The sequence below is a fragment of the Nicotiana sylvestris genome, chromosome 5, assembly GCF_000393655.2.
Source record: "Nicotiana sylvestris chromosome 5, ASM39365v2, whole genome shotgun sequence".
Lineage (NCBI taxonomy): Eukaryota > Viridiplantae > Streptophyta > Magnoliopsida > Solanales > Solanaceae > Nicotiana > Nicotiana sylvestris.
The window spans coordinates 119,595,032-119,615,683 of record NC_091061.1 but is presented as its reverse complement, the minus strand read 5'-3'; the positions used below and the strand labels follow the sequence as shown (position 1 = coordinate 119,615,683).

The 20,652-nt window shown below is 34.4% G+C and overlaps 3 protein-coding genes across 3 annotated transcripts; all 3 read right to left on the bottom strand.

The window, feature by feature from the left end:
* Positions 1–7,740: 7,740 nt before the first annotated feature.
* On the bottom strand, positions 7,741–11,578 carry LOC104239482 (serine/threonine-protein kinase PBS1-like). Its single transcript, XM_009794122.2, has 7 exons — positions 10,933–11,578; positions 10,595–10,627; positions 10,045–10,494; positions 9,822–9,937; positions 9,463–9,723; positions 8,154–8,354; positions 7,741–8,021 (listed from the first exon to the last, which is right to left on the bottom strand). The coding sequence occupies exons 1-7, from the start codon at positions 11,549–11,551 to the stop codon at positions 7,947–7,949; spliced, it is 1,755 nt and encodes a 584-aa protein (XP_009792424.1). The 5' UTR covers positions 11,552–11,578; the 3' UTR covers positions 7,741–7,946.
* Positions 11,579–15,987: 4,409 nt separating this feature from the next.
* LOC104239483 (probable receptor-like protein kinase At4g10390) lies at positions 15,988–16,979 on the bottom strand. Its single transcript, XM_009794124.2, has 2 exons — positions 16,744–16,979; positions 15,988–16,417 (listed from the first exon to the last, which is right to left on the bottom strand). Exons 1-2 carry the CDS (start codon positions 16,939–16,941, stop codon positions 16,184–16,186), a joined length of 432 nt encoding a protein of 143 aa, XP_009792426.1. The 5' UTR covers positions 16,942–16,979; the 3' UTR covers positions 15,988–16,183.
* A 944-nt stretch (positions 16,980–17,923) lies between these two features.
* On the bottom strand, positions 17,924–18,412 carry LOC138869227 (probable serine/threonine-protein kinase PBL28). Its single transcript, XM_070146828.1, has one exon. The coding sequence runs from the start codon at positions 18,410–18,412 to the stop codon at positions 17,924–17,926; it is 489 nt and encodes a 162-aa protein (XP_070002929.1).
* Between the last annotated feature and the right edge of the window lie 2,240 nt (positions 18,413–20,652).

Below are 20,652 nucleotides of genomic sequence, written 5' to 3'. Positions count from 1 at the left end.
TTACAAAGATTTTTGGGAAGTCTGAATTATATATCCCCTTTTTATAAAAGTTTGTCACGAGATCTAGCCCCTCTATACGATCGGCTGAAGAAAGATCATAAACACCCTTGGACTAACCAACATACCTGAGTTAGTCAAAAGTATTAAAGGGCGTGTTAAATCTTTACCTTGTTTAACCCTTGCCAATCCTACTTGGCAAAAGATTATCGAGACAGATGCGTCTAATGTTGGATATGGAGGGATTTTGAAACAAGTAAATCCCAATAATAAGAGTGAATACTTAATAAGATTTCACTCTGGTAAATGGACCGAAGCCCAGAAGAAATACGCTACTGTGGCGCATGAAATGTTAACAATTGTTAAGTGTGTATTAAAATTTCAAGACGACTTATACAACCAAAAGTTTTTGATAAAAACTGATGCTCAATCTGTTAAATACATGTTTGACAAAGATTTTAAGCACGATGCTTCAAAATTAATACTCATATTTGCTTTAGATATAGAGTACAAATTGCCTAATACTCATATTTGCCAGAATAAAGTCTGTATTCCACATTTCTTCTTTTTGGTAAAAAACCAGTTATACCCTCCAATCATACTTGGAACACCTTTTATTAATGCTATTTATCCGTTTAATAATATAGATGAACATGGTTTTTCTGCTACTTATCAAGATAAAAAGATAAGCTATTCCTTTGTTACAGATCCCGTAACTAGAGATATTAATGCCTTGATTAATATGAAACAAAGGCATGTTGATTCATTACAATTAGAAATTCTTAGTATGAATATATTCGATACTATACAATCTGCAAAAGTTCAGCAGAAGATTAAATTGATTGCTGAAAAAATGGCCGTTGATGTTTGCGCCGATCACCCTAGTGCCTTTTGGAACAGGAAAAGGCATATTGTAACTCTTCCATACGAAGAAACCTTCTCTGAGGATGATATTCCTACTAAATCTCGACCTTGCCAGATGAATGCTGAGCTAGTTGAATTCTGCAAAAACGAGATTGATAGTTTGTTACAAAAGGGTTTGATAAAACCCTCAAAATCTCCTTGGTCATGTTCTGCTTTTTATGTTAATAATGCGGCAGAAAAGGAACGAGGTATTCCTCGCTTAGTTATAAATTATAAACCATTAAATAAACATCTAAAATGGATTAGGTATCCTATCCCTAATAAAAGGGACTTGCTATCTAGGTTATATGACGCCAATATATTTTAATTTGATTTAAAATCTGGTTATTGGCAAATTCAAATATTTAAAAAGCATACTTATAGAACTGCTTTCAATGTTCCATTTGGGCAATATGAATGGAATGTTATGCCATTTGGTTTGAAAAATGCCACTTCTGAATTTCAAAAAATTATGAATGATATTTTTAACCCATATTTGGATTTTATCATCGTGTATATTGACGACATATTAGTATTTTCCAAAACTTTGGAGATGCATATCAAGCATCTTGATATTTTCAAGAAAATTGTTATACAAAACGGTTTAGTAATTTCTAAATCTAAGATGAGTCTATTCCAAACAAATGTTCGTTTTCTAGGTCATAATATTTGCCAGGGAAAAATTACCCCAATACAAAGATCTATTGATTTTGCCTCAAAATTTCCTGATGTTATCACTGACAGGACTCAATTACAAAGATTTTTGGGAAGTCTGAATTATATATCCCCTTTTTATAAAAGTTTGTCACGAGATCTAGCCCCTCTATACGATCGGCTGAAGAAAGATCATAAACACCCTTGGACTAACCAACATACCTGAGTTAGTCAAAAGTATTAAAGGGCGTGTTAAATCTTTACCTTGTTTAACCCTTGCCAATCCTACTTGGCAAAAGATTATCGAGACAGATGCGTCTAATGTTGGATATGGAGGGATTTTGAAACAAGTAAATCCCAATAATAAGAGTGAATACTTAATAAGATTTCACTCTGGTAAATGGACCGAAGCCCAGAAGAAATACGCTACTGTGGCGCATGAAATGTTAACAATTGTTAAGTGTGTATTAAAATTTCAAGACGACTTATACAACCAAAAGTTTTTGATAAAAACTGATGCTCAATCTGTTAAATACATGTTTGACAAAGATTTTAAGCACGATGCGTGAAATCCGCTTCTGGTCATGCTTTAGATATAGAGTACAAATTGCCTAATACTCATATTTGCCAGAATAAAGTCTGTATTCCACATTTCTTCTTTTTGGTAAAAAACCAGTTATACCCTCCAATCATACTTGGAACACCTTTTATTAATGCTATTTATCCGTTTAATAATATAGATGAACATGGTTTTTCTGCTACTTATCAAGATAAAAAGATAAGCTATTCCTTTGTTACAGATCCCGTAACTAGAGATATTAATGCCTTGATTAATATGAAACAAAGGCATGTTGATTCATTACAATTAGAAATTCTTAGTATGAATATATTCGATACTATACAATCTGCAAAAGTTCAGCAGAAGATTAAATTGATTGCTGAAAAAATGGCCGTTGATGTTTGCGCCGATCACCCTAGTGCCTTTTGGAACAGGAAAAGGCATATTGTAACTCTTCCATACGAAGAAACCTTCTCTGAGGATGATATTCCTACTAAATCTCGACCTTGCCAGATGAATGCTGAGCTAGTTGAATTCTGCAAAAACGAGATTGATAGTTTGTTACAAAAGGGTTTGATAAAACCCTCAAAATCTCCTTGGTCATGTTCTGCTTTTTATGTTAATAATGCGGCAGAAAAGGAACGAGGTATTCCTCGCTTAGTTATAAATTATAAACCATTAAATAAACATCTAAAATGGATTAGGTATCCTATCCCTAATAAAAGGGACTTGCTATCTAGGTTATATGACGCCAATATATTTTAATTTGATTTAAAATCTGGTTATTGGCAAATTCAAATATTTAAAAAGCATACTTATAGAACTGCTTTCAATGTTCCATTTGGGCAATATGAATGGAATGTTATGCCATTTGGTTTGAAAAATGCCACTTCTGAATTTCAAAAAATTATGAATGATATTTTTAACCCATATTTGGATTTTATCATCGTGTATATTGACGACATATTAGTATTTTCCAAAACTTTGGAGATGCATATCAAGCATCTTGATATTTTCAAGAAAATTGTTATACAAAACGGTTTAGTAATTTCTAAATCTAAGATGAGTCTATTCCAAACAAATGTTCGTTTTCTAGGTCATAATATTTGCCAGGGAAAAATTACCCCAATACAAAGATCTATTGATTTTGCCTCAAAATTTCCTGATGTTATCACTGACAGGACTCAATTACAAAGATTTTTGGGAAGTCTGAATTATATATCCCCTTTTTATAAAAGTTTGTCACGAGATCTAGCCCCTCTATACGATCGGCTGAAGAAAGATCATAAACACCCTTGGACTAACCAACATACCTGAGTTAGTCAAAAGTATTAAAGGGCGTGTTAAATCTTTACCTTGTTTAACCCTTGCCAATCCTACTTGGCAAAAGATTATCGAGACAGATGCGTCTAATGTTGGATATGGAGGGATTTTGAAACAAGTAAATCCCAATAATAAGAGTGAATACTTAATAAGATTTCACTCTGGTAAATGGACCGAAGCCCAGAAGAAATACGCTACTGTGGCGCATGAAATGTTAACAATTGTTAAGTGTGTATTAAAATTTCAAGACGACTTATACAACCAAAAGTTTTTGATAAAAACTGATGCTCAATCTGTTAAATACATGTTTGACAAAGATTTTAAGCACGATGCTTCAAAATTAATATTTGCTAGATGGCAGGCTCAGCTAGCACCTTTCGATTTTGAAATACAATACAAAAAAGGAATTGATAATTCCCTTCCGGATTTTCTATCCCGGGAATATTTAGAATAGATTATGAATTATTATACCATGTTTTTTGATGATAAGGTACTGATCACTATTCTTAAAGTGATTAAATTAAATAGAGACTTACAAGAAGTTATACTTGATATTATTATGGCTGACATTATTAAAACAAGGGAAGAAGAACACTCTAATTTTCAAGAAGTTATTGATATTCTTCAGTTAATTGAAAATGTGTGTCCCTTCGGTCAAGATGATATCAGCACTAGAATTATGCTATCCTTTTTAATTAATAATGATTTGCAATTTCTGCAGAATGGACCCTTCATGGGTCACCAGGGGCAGAGGTAGGGGAAGATCTTCCCCTAGTAGGACTTATTCTCAGGGATCGTCATACGGATCCTCATCAAACTCTCCAGTAATACAAAGAGGAAAAAAGAGTTTGATAAACTCAAAGGTGCCGCATACAGGAGAATCCTCAGGACATTCTATACATCTGGAAGATATTCCAGAAGATAGTCCATTATATGGACATCTGCAGGCTTATTTAGCATCCAAAAAGCAAAGTGATACTTTTGCTTCAATTGCTAAAGAGGAAGACAATGACGATATCAAGTCATATGAAAAGTTACCAAAGAGAGAAATGATATTTCTCCTTGAAAACTCTGAGATTCAGAGAAAAGAAGAACCGTGGAAAATATTTCAGAGATATCTGATTAATGGATTATACTATCCGGGTGAATCATATAAAACCCGCACCTATTATGAAACTATCCTGATCAGTACAGGTAGTGCAGAATTCCAGCACTTTTCGGGTTATAACACGAATGAAAATGTTTATAACTTTTCAAAAGTCATTATCAAACAGATTATATCTGTTGAAGAATGGGGTATTTCAACAATGAAAGAAAGGCAGATAAGCCTTAATAAATCACCTATGAATTTCACTTATTGGGATTATATTCAAGCATTTGATAGGGTGCTTTATTATAACAATGAGAGACATAAGCATACTTGGTTTATCAAAGTATGCGCAAAGGTATTTACAGGACCTATCCCTAACTGGTTTTTAAACTGGTGGTCATACCACGGTCCTACTACCAAGATTTTGCCCGAACCATTTCTAAAGTTATACAAAGAATGGACAAAAGCTTCGCCGTTCTTAACAGATTTATATCACGCAGATCATATCTGCTACCTAGAAAAAATTGATCAAATCTACTTCTTTATTGAATTTTCAATCCCCTGGATCCATAAATGGACTCCGGAATTAGGTTATACGGAAGAACAAATCCCTTGTTTATATAGGGTATTCTACAATAATTTTTGGGACAAATTGATGAAGACTGATCCCAAAACAAAGACGTTATATGGACAAGAATTATTAGATTCTATTAAAACACAAGTCCATTTATATGTAACGGCCCCTCAAAAGAGGATAATAGAAGAAAGCACTGTTAAACATATTGCTCGGAGAATATCAATCCAAGACGGAGATAAAATTGATTTGATAAATCAATACTTAGAAGGATTGAAAAGAAATCTGCTCCAATCACTAGATCAGTGCGAAAAATCAGACACTTCGATGAGAAGTGAAACGAGTGGTGATGACCTTGTAGAAGATACACAACCTATACAGCCAGAAATGATATTATCTGATAGAGATATCGACAAGGTGGAAGAATTCCTCCAACAAATGCACAATTTGGACAAAAAGAAGACTTGACAGCTTATCAGCCGCCAGGACCCACTTAAACAGTAGATACACTGTTCATCCATAGTAGAAACACTGTTTATCTACAGTAAAAATACTGTGTAGGGACCCAGATGTGGGACCCATTTTACTATTCAAGATTTTTTTTTGTTATATAAGGATGCTTCTTCATTTGAAGAAGAAGGCCGGAACTCCCCCCTCTCTCTACTTTCTCTCTCCTCTCTCTCTCAACTAACCCCCTTTGTAAACATTTAGTTTATAGTTTGTAAATCAGTTGAAGTATTAATAAAAGTTTTGAAGTTCATCTTCAGGGCCTTGCTTCTCGGCCTACAAGGTACATATTTTTATTTTTAGTAATTTTAGTCTTTCTCCCCAGCCGTGACTATGTCCGGCTAAACGGATTCATATCTATGTTGAAGAACTAATTTCTCTTGCATATTAACCATGAAGAATCCAGACTCTTTCAAAATATAAAGAAATTTTAATATAGTTTCTTGATTTGGTTCCAAGATGGTGGTACAGTCGGTTCTGGTACTACTCTTATTGGCTTTGCCTTAGTGGCTACGTCTAGCCAGCTGTGACATTAAAGCCCGCTGAAGTTGTCAAAAGGGCTACCTCTTTCACAGTTAGAACTGCTAGACACATGGGCTCAGTAAGAGTATGTATCGGGCTTAGACAGGCCCCTTGCTTGGGTAAAAGGATATAGATCCTTCCATACAGTCATTAAACTATAATAGAATTTCCGTATATTTCGAATCCTTATTGGTCGTGCGGACTACCGCCAACCTTTAAAGTGTACTAAAGCAGCTAGATCTGGATGGCCGTGCGGACTACCGCCCGCCTACCTAGGATATTAGGACTGAGGATTTAAATTAAAGTTTTTTTAATGTTTAATTTTATTTTTAATGAAGATAAAATACCTAGGGTATTAGCCGTGTTATTTATTTTCAAGGGAGAGAATGTACGAGTAGTCAAGAGGCAACTTGTGGTGGTATAGCAATCATAGATAGAAGCAAAATATTGAGCGACAAAAATGTATCAATTTTTAAATTACAATAATTCGGATGAAGACGAAATATACCTATTTGATTTTATCACACCTGTTACTATTAAATGAAGATTTTTTTCCTTTGAATAACATTGTAATTACAATCGATTTTCAGAGTTTCAAAGAAAGCTTTTTCAAGTTGGGATTCAATTTTTACTCCCACCGTCTCAAGTTATCTATCGTGTTTCTCTTTTACACGCTTGTTAAGAAATATTAATTAGGAGGAAGGTTGGACTATTTTATCTTTCTTTATGTTTTAAGATATAATCTCTCTTCATTGAATATTTATTCTATATATGTGTTATCTCCATTTTCAAGAACAATTATTATTAAGGGTAAACTAAAAAAATATATAATTTATTCTATTCTGGACTTCTAAAATGCCAAAATAATATGAGACAACTATTTTAAAAAAACACGACAGGTAATTTGAGACGAAGGAAGTAACTTTAATTAACCAAAAATAGAAAATCTAAAAGTTTCAAAGCAAAACCTTATTTCTGTGGGACTCATTTCCTTCTGTTAAGTAACCATTAATTAAAAAATAAATTTCCGAAGTCAAACTTTATTTCTGTTGGGGCTAACTTAAGCAACGAGTAACTAAAACCACTAAGTTCTAAAGTAAAACCTTTTGGAGGAGGAATTTAAAATACACAATTTCTTTCCTTTTTCTATTTGCGTTGTACTTCTTTCGCGACTCATATATTTATTTGCTTGATATAAATATTCAATACGAATAAGTTTTAACCTAATTTTATATTGGTATTTCATTACCAAAGTACTTCAATATATTTTCTTATGTGTGTCTTCTCTTTGAATGCTAATATCCGGTACACCATCTTCTAAAACTGGCGCAAAATGAAATATCTTATCATGAAAATATTTCTCATAGTAATATTTTTCCTATCTAAATTTTGCAATAGTTTTAGGGATTACACGTGCGAGGCACGTGGCATAGAGACTAAAGTATATATATATATATATATATATGTGTGTGTATATGTGTGTGTTAAGTTTAAGAGATTAGGTGGACAATGAATTTGGCCGGCTTTTTGTATAACAATCCCAATAGAGGAAAATGATTACTCAAGAATGAAGAGTATTCTTTTGTACAACAGACCACAACAATGGCTCATTCTTATCAACAATTTACACCCACATAATAGTAATACAACAAATCACAAATATTCTCAAGAACCAAAAGCAGGATTTCCATGGAAGCAGCTTTGTTAGCTGTCTGATCGATCTTAAAATGGAAAAAGAGAAAAAAAGAAAAGAAGGAAGAGTTGCTGCCAACAGAAAAAACGGACCGTTTAAACATGACATATTTTGGTAATATGTTTCAGACAGGGATGACTCCCACACCCACTGAATGGGATCTTCGCACTGCAGCTATTGCACTTTCCTCCGCCGCTTTCTGAAAACACAACGACAAGTTAGAACTGATAAAGAAATGAACGTTGAGCTCTAACTCAACCCCAAAAGCTAGAAGACTGAGACCAAGAAATCGACATTCCAGCGATCAAAGTGTTTTCTTGTTTTTGATTACCTCGTCAGACGATGTGTTTTTCCAGACTTTGTCCATCTCTTCGAACACAACTTCAATAGTGGGACGGCCTTTGCTTGATTTGGCAACACAAAGCACTGCAATTTGGAGAATGGACTCGAAATCAACACTGTTGAGCTGCCCTTTAAGCCTAGGGTCCTCAAAGTCTTTTAGAGGCCTTTTACCCATGCTCACGTCCTTTGCCTGCATTAAACCCATCCCAGCCATGACTCTGCATCTTCTGTTTTATTTCCTTTTCATTTTTATTATTATTATTATTATTATTATTGCCCTTCTTTTAACATTTTGTGAATGCGACAAAAACAACACATTACTGGTTTATGAATCCTCTATATCAATTCCACCCTGTTCTATGCTTCTCTAAGTCCACACGGATTGCGAGCGATTGAACGTCCACGTTTAGAACGTTCAATCATCATGCACCTACGGATATGTTATATTTCAAGATCTACATAGGTCATGATCAAACTATTTCAGGCTGTCTTCTCTATTTTGTCATTTAATTTTCGCTAGTTACTTGCACTTTATATTGGATGTGATATTTTCTTATCTTATCTAATCTTGCATGACTACATATTTATTACGACATCCTTATTTTTACCAAACTCATGTTGTGGATATATTGCTCTTAGCGGTTCAACATGAATTCCCGTATAAACATTGCTTGATTGGTTTTCAATGACTAAATAGAACCTAAAGTATCACTTCAACCCCTCAAGAATAAAAAGGTCCTCACATGTTCAATTTTTGTTGAAAGAATTTATAAGTGATGAGCTTATATATCGACTTTCAGTACTTATCGAAAAATCATTTGATTGCACGAGAAAATGACCGAAAATTTGGAGGACAATTTCAGCATCCCATGTTATCAACCCTTCAACATCATCCTTAGAATGTTGCATCGGATAAAAGAAGGCAGACAGTAATTTATATTATTACTGAGTCAAAGAAACGGAAGAGGAGCCTTGGAGCAACGGTAAATTTATAGGTTAGGGATTCGAGCCGTGGAAGCAACGACCAATGCTTAACATTAGGGTAGGCTTTCTACATCACATCCCTTGGGGTGCGGCCCTTCCTGGACCTTGCGTGAACGCCTTGGAGCAACGGTAAAAGTTGTCTCTGTGTGACCTATAGGTCACGAGTTCGAGCCGTGGAAGCGGCGACTAATGCTTAACATTAGGGTAGGTTTTCTACAACACACTCCTTGGGGTTCGGCCCTTCCCGGACCCTGCGTGAACGAGGGATGCCTTGTGCACCAGGTTGCTTTTTATTGAGTTAAAGAAACGCATACCTTTCTTGTTAGTTGATCTCTGGCATCCAAATCAAGTTCAATCACTTTCTGGCCAGAAAGAACCTGTAAAGTTACAATACCAAAGCTATAAATGTCACTTGCACAAGTCAACTTGGCATTACTCATATATTCAGGATCCATATATCCTATTGTTCCTATAACATCTGTAAACACTTTGCTCTCCTCCATTCCCATCATCCTTGCCAACCCAAAATCTGATAGCTTTGGTTGCAAATCCTCAGTTAACAGGATATTTGTAAGCTATACCAAAAAGGGGGGAGAGAATAAGTATTGACAATTAATAGTATAACCAAAGACAAGAAATAGGAAAAGAAGAAATTATATATATATATTCCAACCTTAATATCTCTGTGAACAATGCAGCCATCTATGTTGTGGTGGAGATATCTCAATGCAAGTGCACAATCTCTCAAAATATTTACTCTTTGTTTCCAAGTTAAGACCTTGTCTTTCCCTAAAATTTGACAATTTTTTTTTTAATCAAAGTCAACGCACATTGAAAGGGTGGGAAAGAAAAAAGTAAAGATGTGCTACTTGATCTTGAAAAGTAAAACTACTTACTCAAAAGATGTTGAGCTAGATTTCCAGCAGAGCAAAACTCATAGACTAAATATTGCTCTCCATCCTCAATGCAACAACCAAAGAGGCAAACAAGATTAGGATGTCTGACTCTGGAAAGATTCTGGAGTTCTCGGGTAAAAGAATCGGAGGTATTACTTCTATATATTTGCTTGATAGCAACTACTTGTCCACTTGGTAGAATCCCTTTGAACACTTGCCCTGCACTACCACGTCCCAGAAATTTCTTCTCCTCCCCAAAATTTATCGCGTTTTCAATCTCAGCTTTGGAGAAACTATATAGACCTGGGCAAGAAGCAAATTCCTTTGGTTTTGAAAGAGCAAGCTTTCGTCCAGCTCTAGCATTTCTTGTTACATACTTAACTAGCATGATCACCATTATCATCCCAAATGCTGCTAAAACGATTGCAATCAATGCTTTCGCTAAAGAATCTGTGATGAGTACTATGCAATTTTTGTTAGAATGGTACATGCATATTTGATTGCCAAAAACCTTATGAAAACAATGCTACATTGTCAAACTCATACTTACACTTGATTTTAATGTAATCTTCACTTGACTTTTCTGTACAAAGAAAGACAAACATAGAAGATAATTACTGTAGTTAACATTGAAAATTAAAACTAGTAACTATCCTCAAACATTGACTTTAAATTAACCATCAGAAGTAACCCACATATTATTCCTTCGTCCTATAAGAACTATATTTTGTCACATTAAAGCAACTGAACTTTACCACTATAACAATATATAAATTCACTATACTTTACTCACTATAGTTGTAAAGTTACTACATGAAATTAAGATTATCCATTTACACAAGTAACAACATATATATTATCTTGGTAATCAAGCAAATGTGGTCTTACCTAAAGAGTTTAATGCTGGTAAACAGGAGAAGAAATCATCCATAGAAGAGGGATCATTTAATTTTGTGGTAGCAACCGAAATAACAACAGCCATAACACAAGTAGCTCTCTCAGTATCATTATCTCTGGCATAAAACTGATCCAAGTAATGATCCCTTGCAGATTTGATGGCACCAGTACATTTCCTGCAAGCATCATCGAACGAGGAACCAAAACCAGTGCACTTGTCCCTGACATCGTTAAAATTGTCATCCTGTAAAACATTTGTCAAAGATAGACTAGAACATTTGCTGCTTTCTTGATAAAGGGAACCAAAGCCACAATTTTCAATCGAAACAGAAGGCTGGTGCTTAAAGGGTCCAGAGCAATGTTCCCATTGATCTTGCTGGAGGAAGAGGTTTCCTTGTTGAGTAATTGCCTGTTTGGCCAATGCTTGTGAGAAGAAGTTGAGGACATTTTGGCAGCATCTTGTGGTGGGGAAACTGTCCCATTCATTGATGTTTTCTTGATTAGCTGCAAGGCATTCCCCACTTGGTTTGTACGGTGATGAGGTGAAGTTGAGCCTACAATCTGCAAAGTAGACAAAAATTTTACACAAGCAGTATCGGCTTATTGTCATAGTTCTGACTTGTAAATATGTGTTTGAGTGTGAAACTTTGATGGTATTAACATTTAAGAAAATTGTTTTGCAAAGTGGTGTCAGATAGCACCGCTCAATAAAGGGTGTCTTGCCACTAAACATGATCTTGATTCATAAGGTGTACATACTTGTGTTTTTATATGTCAGTACTGGGATAAAGGGAAAGCAGAGAAGCTCCAAAGAAAATGGTGATATTTGGAATTTTCAAATTGCAACATGAGGCAACATATTGGGCGTTAATTTCATCGGTGGTTATTCAACTAACTAACTGTATATTTCACAAAAGTCATTAATCTATTTTTTATTACTTAAAAGTCACCAACTTCATCTTTCTCACTTAAGGTCATTCTAGCTCAAACCCTATAAAATATCCTATAAAATTGTTTGACATGGCATTAAATTTGATTAAAAAATCTAATAATAATGCCACATCAACTTAAATTACCATACCATTTTAGTCCTATTTCCCCCTCACTCCGATTGAACCATAACCCAAATAGGTTGAGATAAAAAATCATGTTTCTCCACCTAATAAAATATACTTTGTGGCCACTCGTTAAATAGGTTTTTTAATCTAATAATTAGGGTTTTTAATTTCCTTTTTGGGTCTTAGTCGTACAGATACAATCAATGAAATATTATGTTGTGTCTTTCTTTTGTCCAAATTATTAATGCTATAGGTTGCCTGCGATTGAAGTATATATTGACAACTTCCATTATGCACTTTAATTGTGGGTGTTAGCAGTATTTTTGTTTATTAATGTTGTTTAATAAGCAACATTTTGACAATGATGCGAAGGATGCAAAAGCTAGTTCTATTCGTATTTTATGGAATTTAGGGGGATTGGTGGCATTAAAGTTATTTGTAACAAACAAAGCCAGAATATTTTTAGCATAAAATGATGGTTCTTGTCTTCTTCTTTTGATGGTCTAATATTAATAACTTATTTGGATATAGGTCAAATTGGGTTGAAGGAAAATAGCCAAACTGGATATGGTCATTTAAGCTGATGTGGCATTATTATTAGATTTTTGTAATAAATTTAATGCCAACTAAGAATTTTTGTAGAATATTTTATAGGATTTGAGTTAGAATGACTTTTAAGTGAGGAAGAAATTGAGTGACTTTTAAGTGATAAAAAATAGAATAGTGACTTTTGTTAAATAAACACGGGGTCGTTTGGTTGGAATACGATTTATACTGGTATAAGTTATATTGGGATAAGTTATGATGAGATTAGTTATGCTGGGATTGTTGTTTATTTATTGTTTGGTATGTTGTATTAAGAATGACAATTGCATAATTTCTAAAAAGAAGATATAAGTTATACCGGTGCTAATTACCGCACCTTCTATAAGGTATAAGTTATCCCATTGTTAAAATTAACACCGGGATAACTTATACCTGGTTTGCTAATCAAACGGAGTATTAAGGTGGTATTAAATTTTTATACCACCCTTATACCTTCTTATACCTCGTACCAAACGACTCCTTAGTTGGATGACCACAAGTGCAATTAACCCCAACATATTGTACTTTTACCTTAATATATGCTACAGAATTAGGAAATCGTCTTGTGTTTTCTATACTGACCCAAAATCTTAACTTGATTTTGTTCAAGACAAATAATTATAGATCAATAGATCATATATATAGAAAGTAAAAAGTAACTCTTATCCAACATCCTACATCACAACCTGGAGAGATTGAAACTATATATATGAACTCTATTACATGGTACTAATAAAGCTTCCTAATGACTTTTGTAGTTTATCTTATTTTGTTTCTTTCCTCTTTTATTTGTGTTTCACTATAAGCATGATGCTTTAGCTGTAAGCCTGTAAGACACTAATTAATCCTATAATACAAGGGCACTAACATAGCCATTTTTTATTGCAAGAAAATTTGCTTAGTTGTTATTACAAGTAAAAAAAAAAAGGAAATAAGAGTGTTTTTGATACGAAGGAAAATGTTTTTCCGAAAGTTAAGTGGTTTTTTTTACTTATTTTTTGTCACTTACTTTTTAGTGTTTGATAAGTAAATAGAAAATATATATAATCCTAAAAACATTTATATATAATCTAGCAAACACTACGAGGGCGGAATGTATTGGTGGGAGGTTGGGGAGGAGGGGTGGGATCAAGGGGTCTGGTCGGGCAGGTGGTTGGTGATGGGGTAGGATGGGGGTGATGGGTGTGTGTGTGTAGTGGAGGGGGGGAGGAGTTCGAGGTGGCCCCAGGGTAGGGGTGGTTGGATGGTGGTAGCGGTTCGGAGGTGAGGTGGTGGTCAAGGGTCGGGGTGGTTGACGGTGGTAGAGGATTGGAGGTGGGGTTGGTGATCGGAGTGGGGGTCGAGGGTCAGGATGGTTGGGCGGTGGTAGGGGATCGGGGCGGGGGGATGGGGGGATGGGGGAAGGGTACCCTAGCCCAAGGGTAAGGTGGTGACCGGGGTGGTGGGGGTAGTGAGGTGAGGTGGCGGGTAAGAGGTGATGGGGTGGTGAGGGTGGGGGTGGTGTTCGACGTAGGGGTCGAGTGTGGTTGGGCCGTGATAGGGGATTGGGGGTAGGGGGAATTGTACCCGAGCCCCAGGGGTAAGGTGGTGGCCGGGGTGGTGAGGTGGCGGGTAAGAGGTGATGGGGTGGGTTTGGCTAGGAGGTGGGTGGCAGGGGCGAAGGGTGGTAGTGGCGTGGGGGGGAGGGACATCAGTGGGGATGTTGGGGTAGTAAAATGAGTTCTTAAGAAAAATATTTATTTAAACCAAACGTGAAAATTGATTTGCTCCCCAACACAAAGGTAGAAGTGAAAGCAGATACCTGGGTCTTCTGGGGAAGCCAGTGAAACATCAACAAAAAAGGTGAGAGGAAAAATAACACATAGTTGGAAAAACAACAGTGTCTTAACTACAACCATCTGCTTTGATGATGAAGACTACTTTCCATTAACATAATCAAGAAAATAGCTAATAATATATATTTCTTAGTAGAAATTACCAAACCATTTTTTTTTCTGAGACTAGAAACTGTGGGGATCATATATAGGCATATCTTCCTAATTAAAATCCAAGAATTGTTGAAAATATCATATTATTTATCTTGCCTAGTTATTCTCAGCGCATCACAAGTTTGAAGTGGCTGCTTCTGCTTATAAGGCATATTTCAATAGTATATTGCATTTACAAAATGACATTTTCAAAGTGGGAAGACCAATCTTGTTATTTTGGTAATTAAAATTTGCTGGATATCAAGTGTGGATCGGATGTCATTGAAAACGCAAGAAAGAATGTATTGTGCATCATCGGTGTTGTATAATATGCTTGAAATTATTGTACTTTACTTTGATAAGATGAATAATACTCGATATTATCAATTAAATTCTACAAAGGAGTATATCCAAACAGCAAAGACAAAAAGGTTCAAGTGGACAACAGATACTTGTATTCTTTCTTGTTAATATCTACTTGTTTCATGATATATATATATATATATATATATATATATATTTCACCATTTTATCCAATTGTTTAAATGTTCAACTTGTCTCGCCTTTGAATTCTCTAATTATGGTTCTCTTCCTATGTTATAATTGTAGAATGCACTATAGATAATCAGACATAAAAGCTTTGCTTTACATAAATATATTAAGACACCAAAAGCTAGCAGGTATTACTGCATGTTGCAACTATGTACGTACTTTTTTGTAGTTTTCTCTTTGAAGGTATAATTGCAGTTTACCAAAGTCTTGGAGACAACAAGTTCTATTTGTTCCAAACAAGACACCCGACATCACCATATCATTGGAAAAGTATTACTATTATTATATTTTTTTTTGCAATATTAATTGTTTCAGCAAAAAAGCATACCCTTCCTTTAAACCATTCAATAAGGAAATTTAGCGACTTGCTGTCATATTTATTCTAATTCTAAGAGCTTGGATCGAACCGGTATTAATATAGAGATTAGGGCCGAATGTATTGTCTTTTTATCATTTAATTTATTGTGTGTTAAACGAATCTTATTTCTTGATTGCGTAATTTGATTGTGGTTCAATTGAATTGGATGTACATTTACGAGATCACTTAATTATTCATCATGTTTTGCTAATTTAACTCCTATTTCACTAATTAACAGAGTTTTGATATCGTTTTGACTTTTGAGGATTGTTAGAGGCTAATCTATATATGTCATTGCCTCGTGCCTCTGTCCTATATATAACGTTGAAAAGCCAAGCAATTTCTTTAAAGAAAAAGAAAAAAAACTAGTAAAGGGCGAAAACAATTCCCTATTGAGATGTAGGATGATATTTTCATTTCATAAATTGTTCTCATAAATGAAATAGAAATGCATCTCATCAAACTAAACACTATCACATATATAAAGCATGTTCCTTTATCCCCTTTTCTTTATTCACAAGGATCATTAAGCAGCAATAAACACGTCTTTTTAGGGGTTACAATGGGTTTATATATAAACCTAAGAGATGGTCAAAATAAAACTTATGCCGCCTTATTCACCCCACCCCTTTTTTCTAGTATGCAACCCATTTTGATACTTTAGAATCTAATTAAACGCATAAGTTTAATAACCCTTTGATATGTATATCGAAAATTAACTTCTATAGAGGAGGATTAATATTAATAGGGTGACCAACATTATTGGTGAGGCTCCAAGCCTTGTTCAGCTCCTCAGAAACTTGTTCTATTGTTGGGCGTTCTTTGCTTGTTTCAGCCACACAAAGTAGTGCAATTTGCAATATGGATTTCAATGCCTCGTCATTTATTAGTTTCCCTTTTAGCCATGGATCTTCAAATTCACTGATTGGAAGCTTTCCTCTACTCACATCCTTTGCCTGCACCAGTGGAAATGCCAATTTCATATAATTAAGTTTTTATGTGATACATATTTTCTTTGTCCCAAAGAGAAGGACGATTTTGTGATTTACAAATAATTAACTTTGAACGTTCCATTTATAGATGTTATACCACTATATAAATGTATATGTCATGTTTTAGACGACAAGTTTTAATTTTTTTTTTACACACGATGCGCAGTCACACAACTAATGGTTAAGATGAAATTAGAATAGAATAAACCTTAAAACCAATATTTCCATTTTCCACCATCCATGACAATAATTTCCTAAGCACTAAGAAAAGTCTAGTGCATGCATTTTACCTTTGTTAACAATATGTTTTTATCATCTTCACCAAAGTGAGCAATTCTTGGACCAGATAGGACTTGCAGCATGATAATTCCAAAGCCATAAACGTCAGTTGAACAAGTGAGTAACCCACTATTCTTGTATTCAGGGTCTGTGTACACTCCATTTTCCACAAATTCTTCAAATACTTGGCTTTCATGCATCCCTAGCATTTTTGCTTGCCCAAAACCACATAGTTTTGGTTCCAATGTCTCACTCAAAAGTATGCTGCTAAGCTGTCCAACAAAAATTGGAATACTATTAGTAGCTAGATCGGTTTATTTTACATATATGTACTGACAATATAAATAATTTTTATACTATCAATATATTGTAACAGGTTACCTACCTCATCTTCTAGAATACTCATCTCGGTTACTATGAATATTGACCTGTAGTTATCTTTTAGGCAATATAATATTCTATTCTACTGCAACGTATATAGAAATTAAACTCGTAATTAAAAACAAAGGCTTTTGTTGACTATTTTTTTTTCTAACTAGGAAATAAGCTTCTTTTTTTTTTTTTTTTTAAAAAAAAGAAACAATTAATCTTTTCCTTTATTTTGGCCTTTTTCTTAACAGCAAAAGAATAAATTTTTGTAAGAGATATTACCTTAATATGGCGGTGAATGATGCAGCCATCAATATAATGATGGAGATATTTGATTGCGCATGCACAGTTCCTCAGTATTTTAACTCTTGCATGCCAAGTCAAAACAGTATCTTCTCCTATATATATATTTCATGAACAAGTTGTGAGATTAACTTATGCATGCGTACTGACGGTGTATAAGATACTATTTGTCATATTAAAATAACCTATAACAACAAGTGCAAAATTTTCTATAATCACCCTAACTAGGTAATATAGAAATATAAAGTAAATGACCTGATATAACAAGTTGAAATGCATTGATAATGTAAAAAGCAATTACAGTACTCCAATGTATATAAGTTAAATCCAATAAAAAGGTATGTTACTTTAGCTCAAACTGGATCGTGTCTAATATATGAGCAAAAGGGCAGCCCAGTGCACGAAGCATTTTGCGGTCATGTACGGTCCAGGAAGGGCTACACCTCAAGGTGTGTGATATAGGCAGCCTACGCGCTGATGCAAGCATTAATGCATGATTTCACGGTTCAAAGAGAAAAGTTAGAAATAGGGAAACTCACTGAGAAAATATTGAGCTAGATTTCCAGCAGAATAATTTTCATAAACCAAAAAGTGTTTCCCATCTTCATTACAAAAACCTAAGAGACAAACAATGCTTGGATGCCTAGCTCTTGAGAGACATTCAACTTCAGTAATGAAAGATCCCACTGCATCTTCTGTTTTGTGCATTTCTTTAATAGCCACAACCTGTCCACTTGGTAATATCCCTTGACATAACTCTCCTCTGCTTCCATTCCCTATCAACTTTCTTGATATTCTCATATAATTAGTCTTGTCAATGTTATTTATAGCATTCTCAATCTCAACTATTGTGAATTTGTAGAGACCATTTAGTGTAGGTGACTCCAAGTTTTGGGCAACCACTACATTAATATTCTTGCTTCTCTTCAATATGCATTTTACCAGTATAACAAGTATTGTGACAACTATTACAGTTGCCCATATGATTGCAACAAGTGATTTTTCCATATTAATATTCTGATTTTAATTTCTTCCAGTAAATATAGCTACACTCCTATCAATTATATAGTCCAATTAAACTCAGAATTTCTATCCCGGATTTAAGATGAACAAAAATAAGAATTTTGCTATAGCAAATGATACCAAACTCTCAGTTCCCAAAAATTTAATATTAAAAAGCAGCTGCCTTTGTTTATCTTTTTTTCTAAAATTTCAGTGGATCATTTGCTAAAGATAATCAAGAAATTAACCACACTTCAACTTACATATATGTTTTAAAGAAGATGCTAAAGATCTCGATAATCATAAATCGAAAAACCAAAATAAAGAGAACAAATATAGATCAAAGGAATCATAAAGCAGAAGTGGAAGTGAAAAAAGACCAATGAAGAACGAGAAAACGAAAGTAGAGCAACCTTAAACGAAGGAATATGTTTAGTATTTATAAGGTCTTAAAATTTGGAAAATACAAGGATCGATGTCAATTTTCTTGTTAAATTTACTAGGCTTCCTTTGTCACTCTCTCAATAGAACCTTGATATACCCAGTATCAACTTAGGAAAATGGACCGATTCCGTTCCCAATTGCTGATAAGTCCAATGGACTACCTAGTTTGCATAGCAATAACGACATAGATTTGATGAAAGTCTGACAATTTTGTATTGAAATACTTATCTAATTTAAGATTTTCTATGTTCCTGCAGCAATTCGTCTCACTATATCTACAGCAATTCCCTCGCCCGCTAGCCTTGTTAGCCAAGCTTAGCTTCTAAATTAATTTGTTTTGAAAAGCATTTTCTTAATTTTAAAAAGTAATTTTGGTGAGAAGCCGGTTGTATAATCAATTTGAAAATAACTTTTGAACATCAATCACTATTTGGCCAAAAAGTAATTTTGGGATAAGCTACTTCTTTTCAATAATAATTTCTATTTTTACTTAAAGTCACGTTTTCTTTCCCTAAAAGTTTGGTCAAACACCTTATCTTTGAAAATATATAATTTTTTTTTTTTAAAAAAACACTTTTGATTTGATATGGCAAACAGACTATTAGTTTGATGGTAACAAGGGCACAAGCCTATGCATAGGTATTTCCGTTCAATATTTGTTACGCGCAAAAAAGATCAGTTGGTGGCTTGGTGCTGCATAAAATAGATAAATCCTCCATTGACAACTAAAAGATATTATCCTTTAGCAATTTTGAAAAGGATTAAATTCAAATTATCCCCTCATCTGGAGATGATAGCCAAAGTAACACATACACAATATTAATTAAGGTTGAATATATATTGAGACACCTAAAGTTGTTACGATTTTTTATTTAAATACTCCAAATTGGTACAACTCATACTATCAACCATGTCAATGAAATGTATTTGCTTAGTACACTTTGAGTTTGCTACTGCTGTTCATCAAAATAAGACATATCTGAAGTGTCTAAATGAAAAATTATGACAATTTTAAATGTCTCCGTATATATTCAGCCATTAATAAATTTCAGTAATGTCATACTACAGCTAATATACATAAATATTACTTCATACCCTCCCTAAATCTGAACATTAGGGCTGTTCAAAATCGAACCGAAACCATTAACTGAACCGAACCGATAGCTTATTGGCTTATTAATATCGGATTATCGGGGTAATGGATGATGAACAGATTGAGATTTTATGATTACCAGCTTAACAGTTTGGGGCGGATTTTTGGTCGCCCCCATTTAACCTATACCTATTTTTTTAAAAACTTTTAACTTATACCCTCTTTTTAAATAACTTCAGCTCCCTTTCTCCTCTTCCTTCACCTTCTCCTCCACAAAGTTATATCCGCCTATTCTTTCTCAAACTTCTCCTTCTCCCTTTTCTGCAACAAATCTGTTACGGCTATGTATAAGTTTGACTATAGTTAAAATCACTAATACATCTCTGTACAAAAGTGCCAGAAATCTAGGCTTCTCATGCTGCTTTTATAGTGTAACTTGTTTTCTTCGTCAGTGTGAACTCTTATCTGGATGAGTAAGAAGCAGGAAACTGTTAAGGATGTACCTTGTGGTAACATTGTTGCCGTGGTTGGTCTGGACCAGTTTATTAACAAAAAGCAACATTGACGAATGAAAAAGAAGTCGATGCCCATCCAATCAGAGCAATAATATTGAAACCCCCAACAGATTTTGGATACCATATGTTTTCCCATGCTAATAGTGCTGTATATTTTCTTGTTCAGTCATTTCTTATCTTCCACACACTCATGG

What these genes read in the sequence shown, in the direction of transcription:
- LOC138869227 (XM_070146828.1), bottom strand. Translation starts at nt 18,412, where the DNA reads ATGGAAAAATCACTTGTTGCAATCATATGGGCAACTGTAATAGTTGTC.
- LOC104239482 (XM_009794122.2), bottom strand. Translation starts at nt 11,551, where the DNA reads ATGACAATAAGCCGATACTGCTTGTGTAAAATTTTTGTCTACTTTGCA. An exon ending in ACCAGCATTAAACTCTTTAG is followed by an intron (nt 10,628 to 10,932) that starts GTAAGACCACAT and finishes TTCTTTGTACAG; the next exon opens with AAAAGTCAAGTGAAGATTAC. An exon ending in TTGTTCACAGAGATATTAAG is followed by an intron (nt 9,724 to 9,821) that starts GTTGGAATATAT and finishes TTTTTGGTATAG; the next exon opens with CTTACAAATATCCTGTTAAC.
- LOC104239483 (XM_009794124.2), bottom strand. Translation starts at nt 16,941, where the DNA reads ATGCTAGGGATGCATGAAAGCCAAGTATTTGAAGAATTTGTGGAAAAT. An exon ending in AAAACATATTGTTAACAAAG is followed by an intron (nt 16,418 to 16,743) that starts GTAAAATGCATG and finishes CCACTGGTGCAG; the next exon opens with GCAAAGGATGTGAGTAGAGG.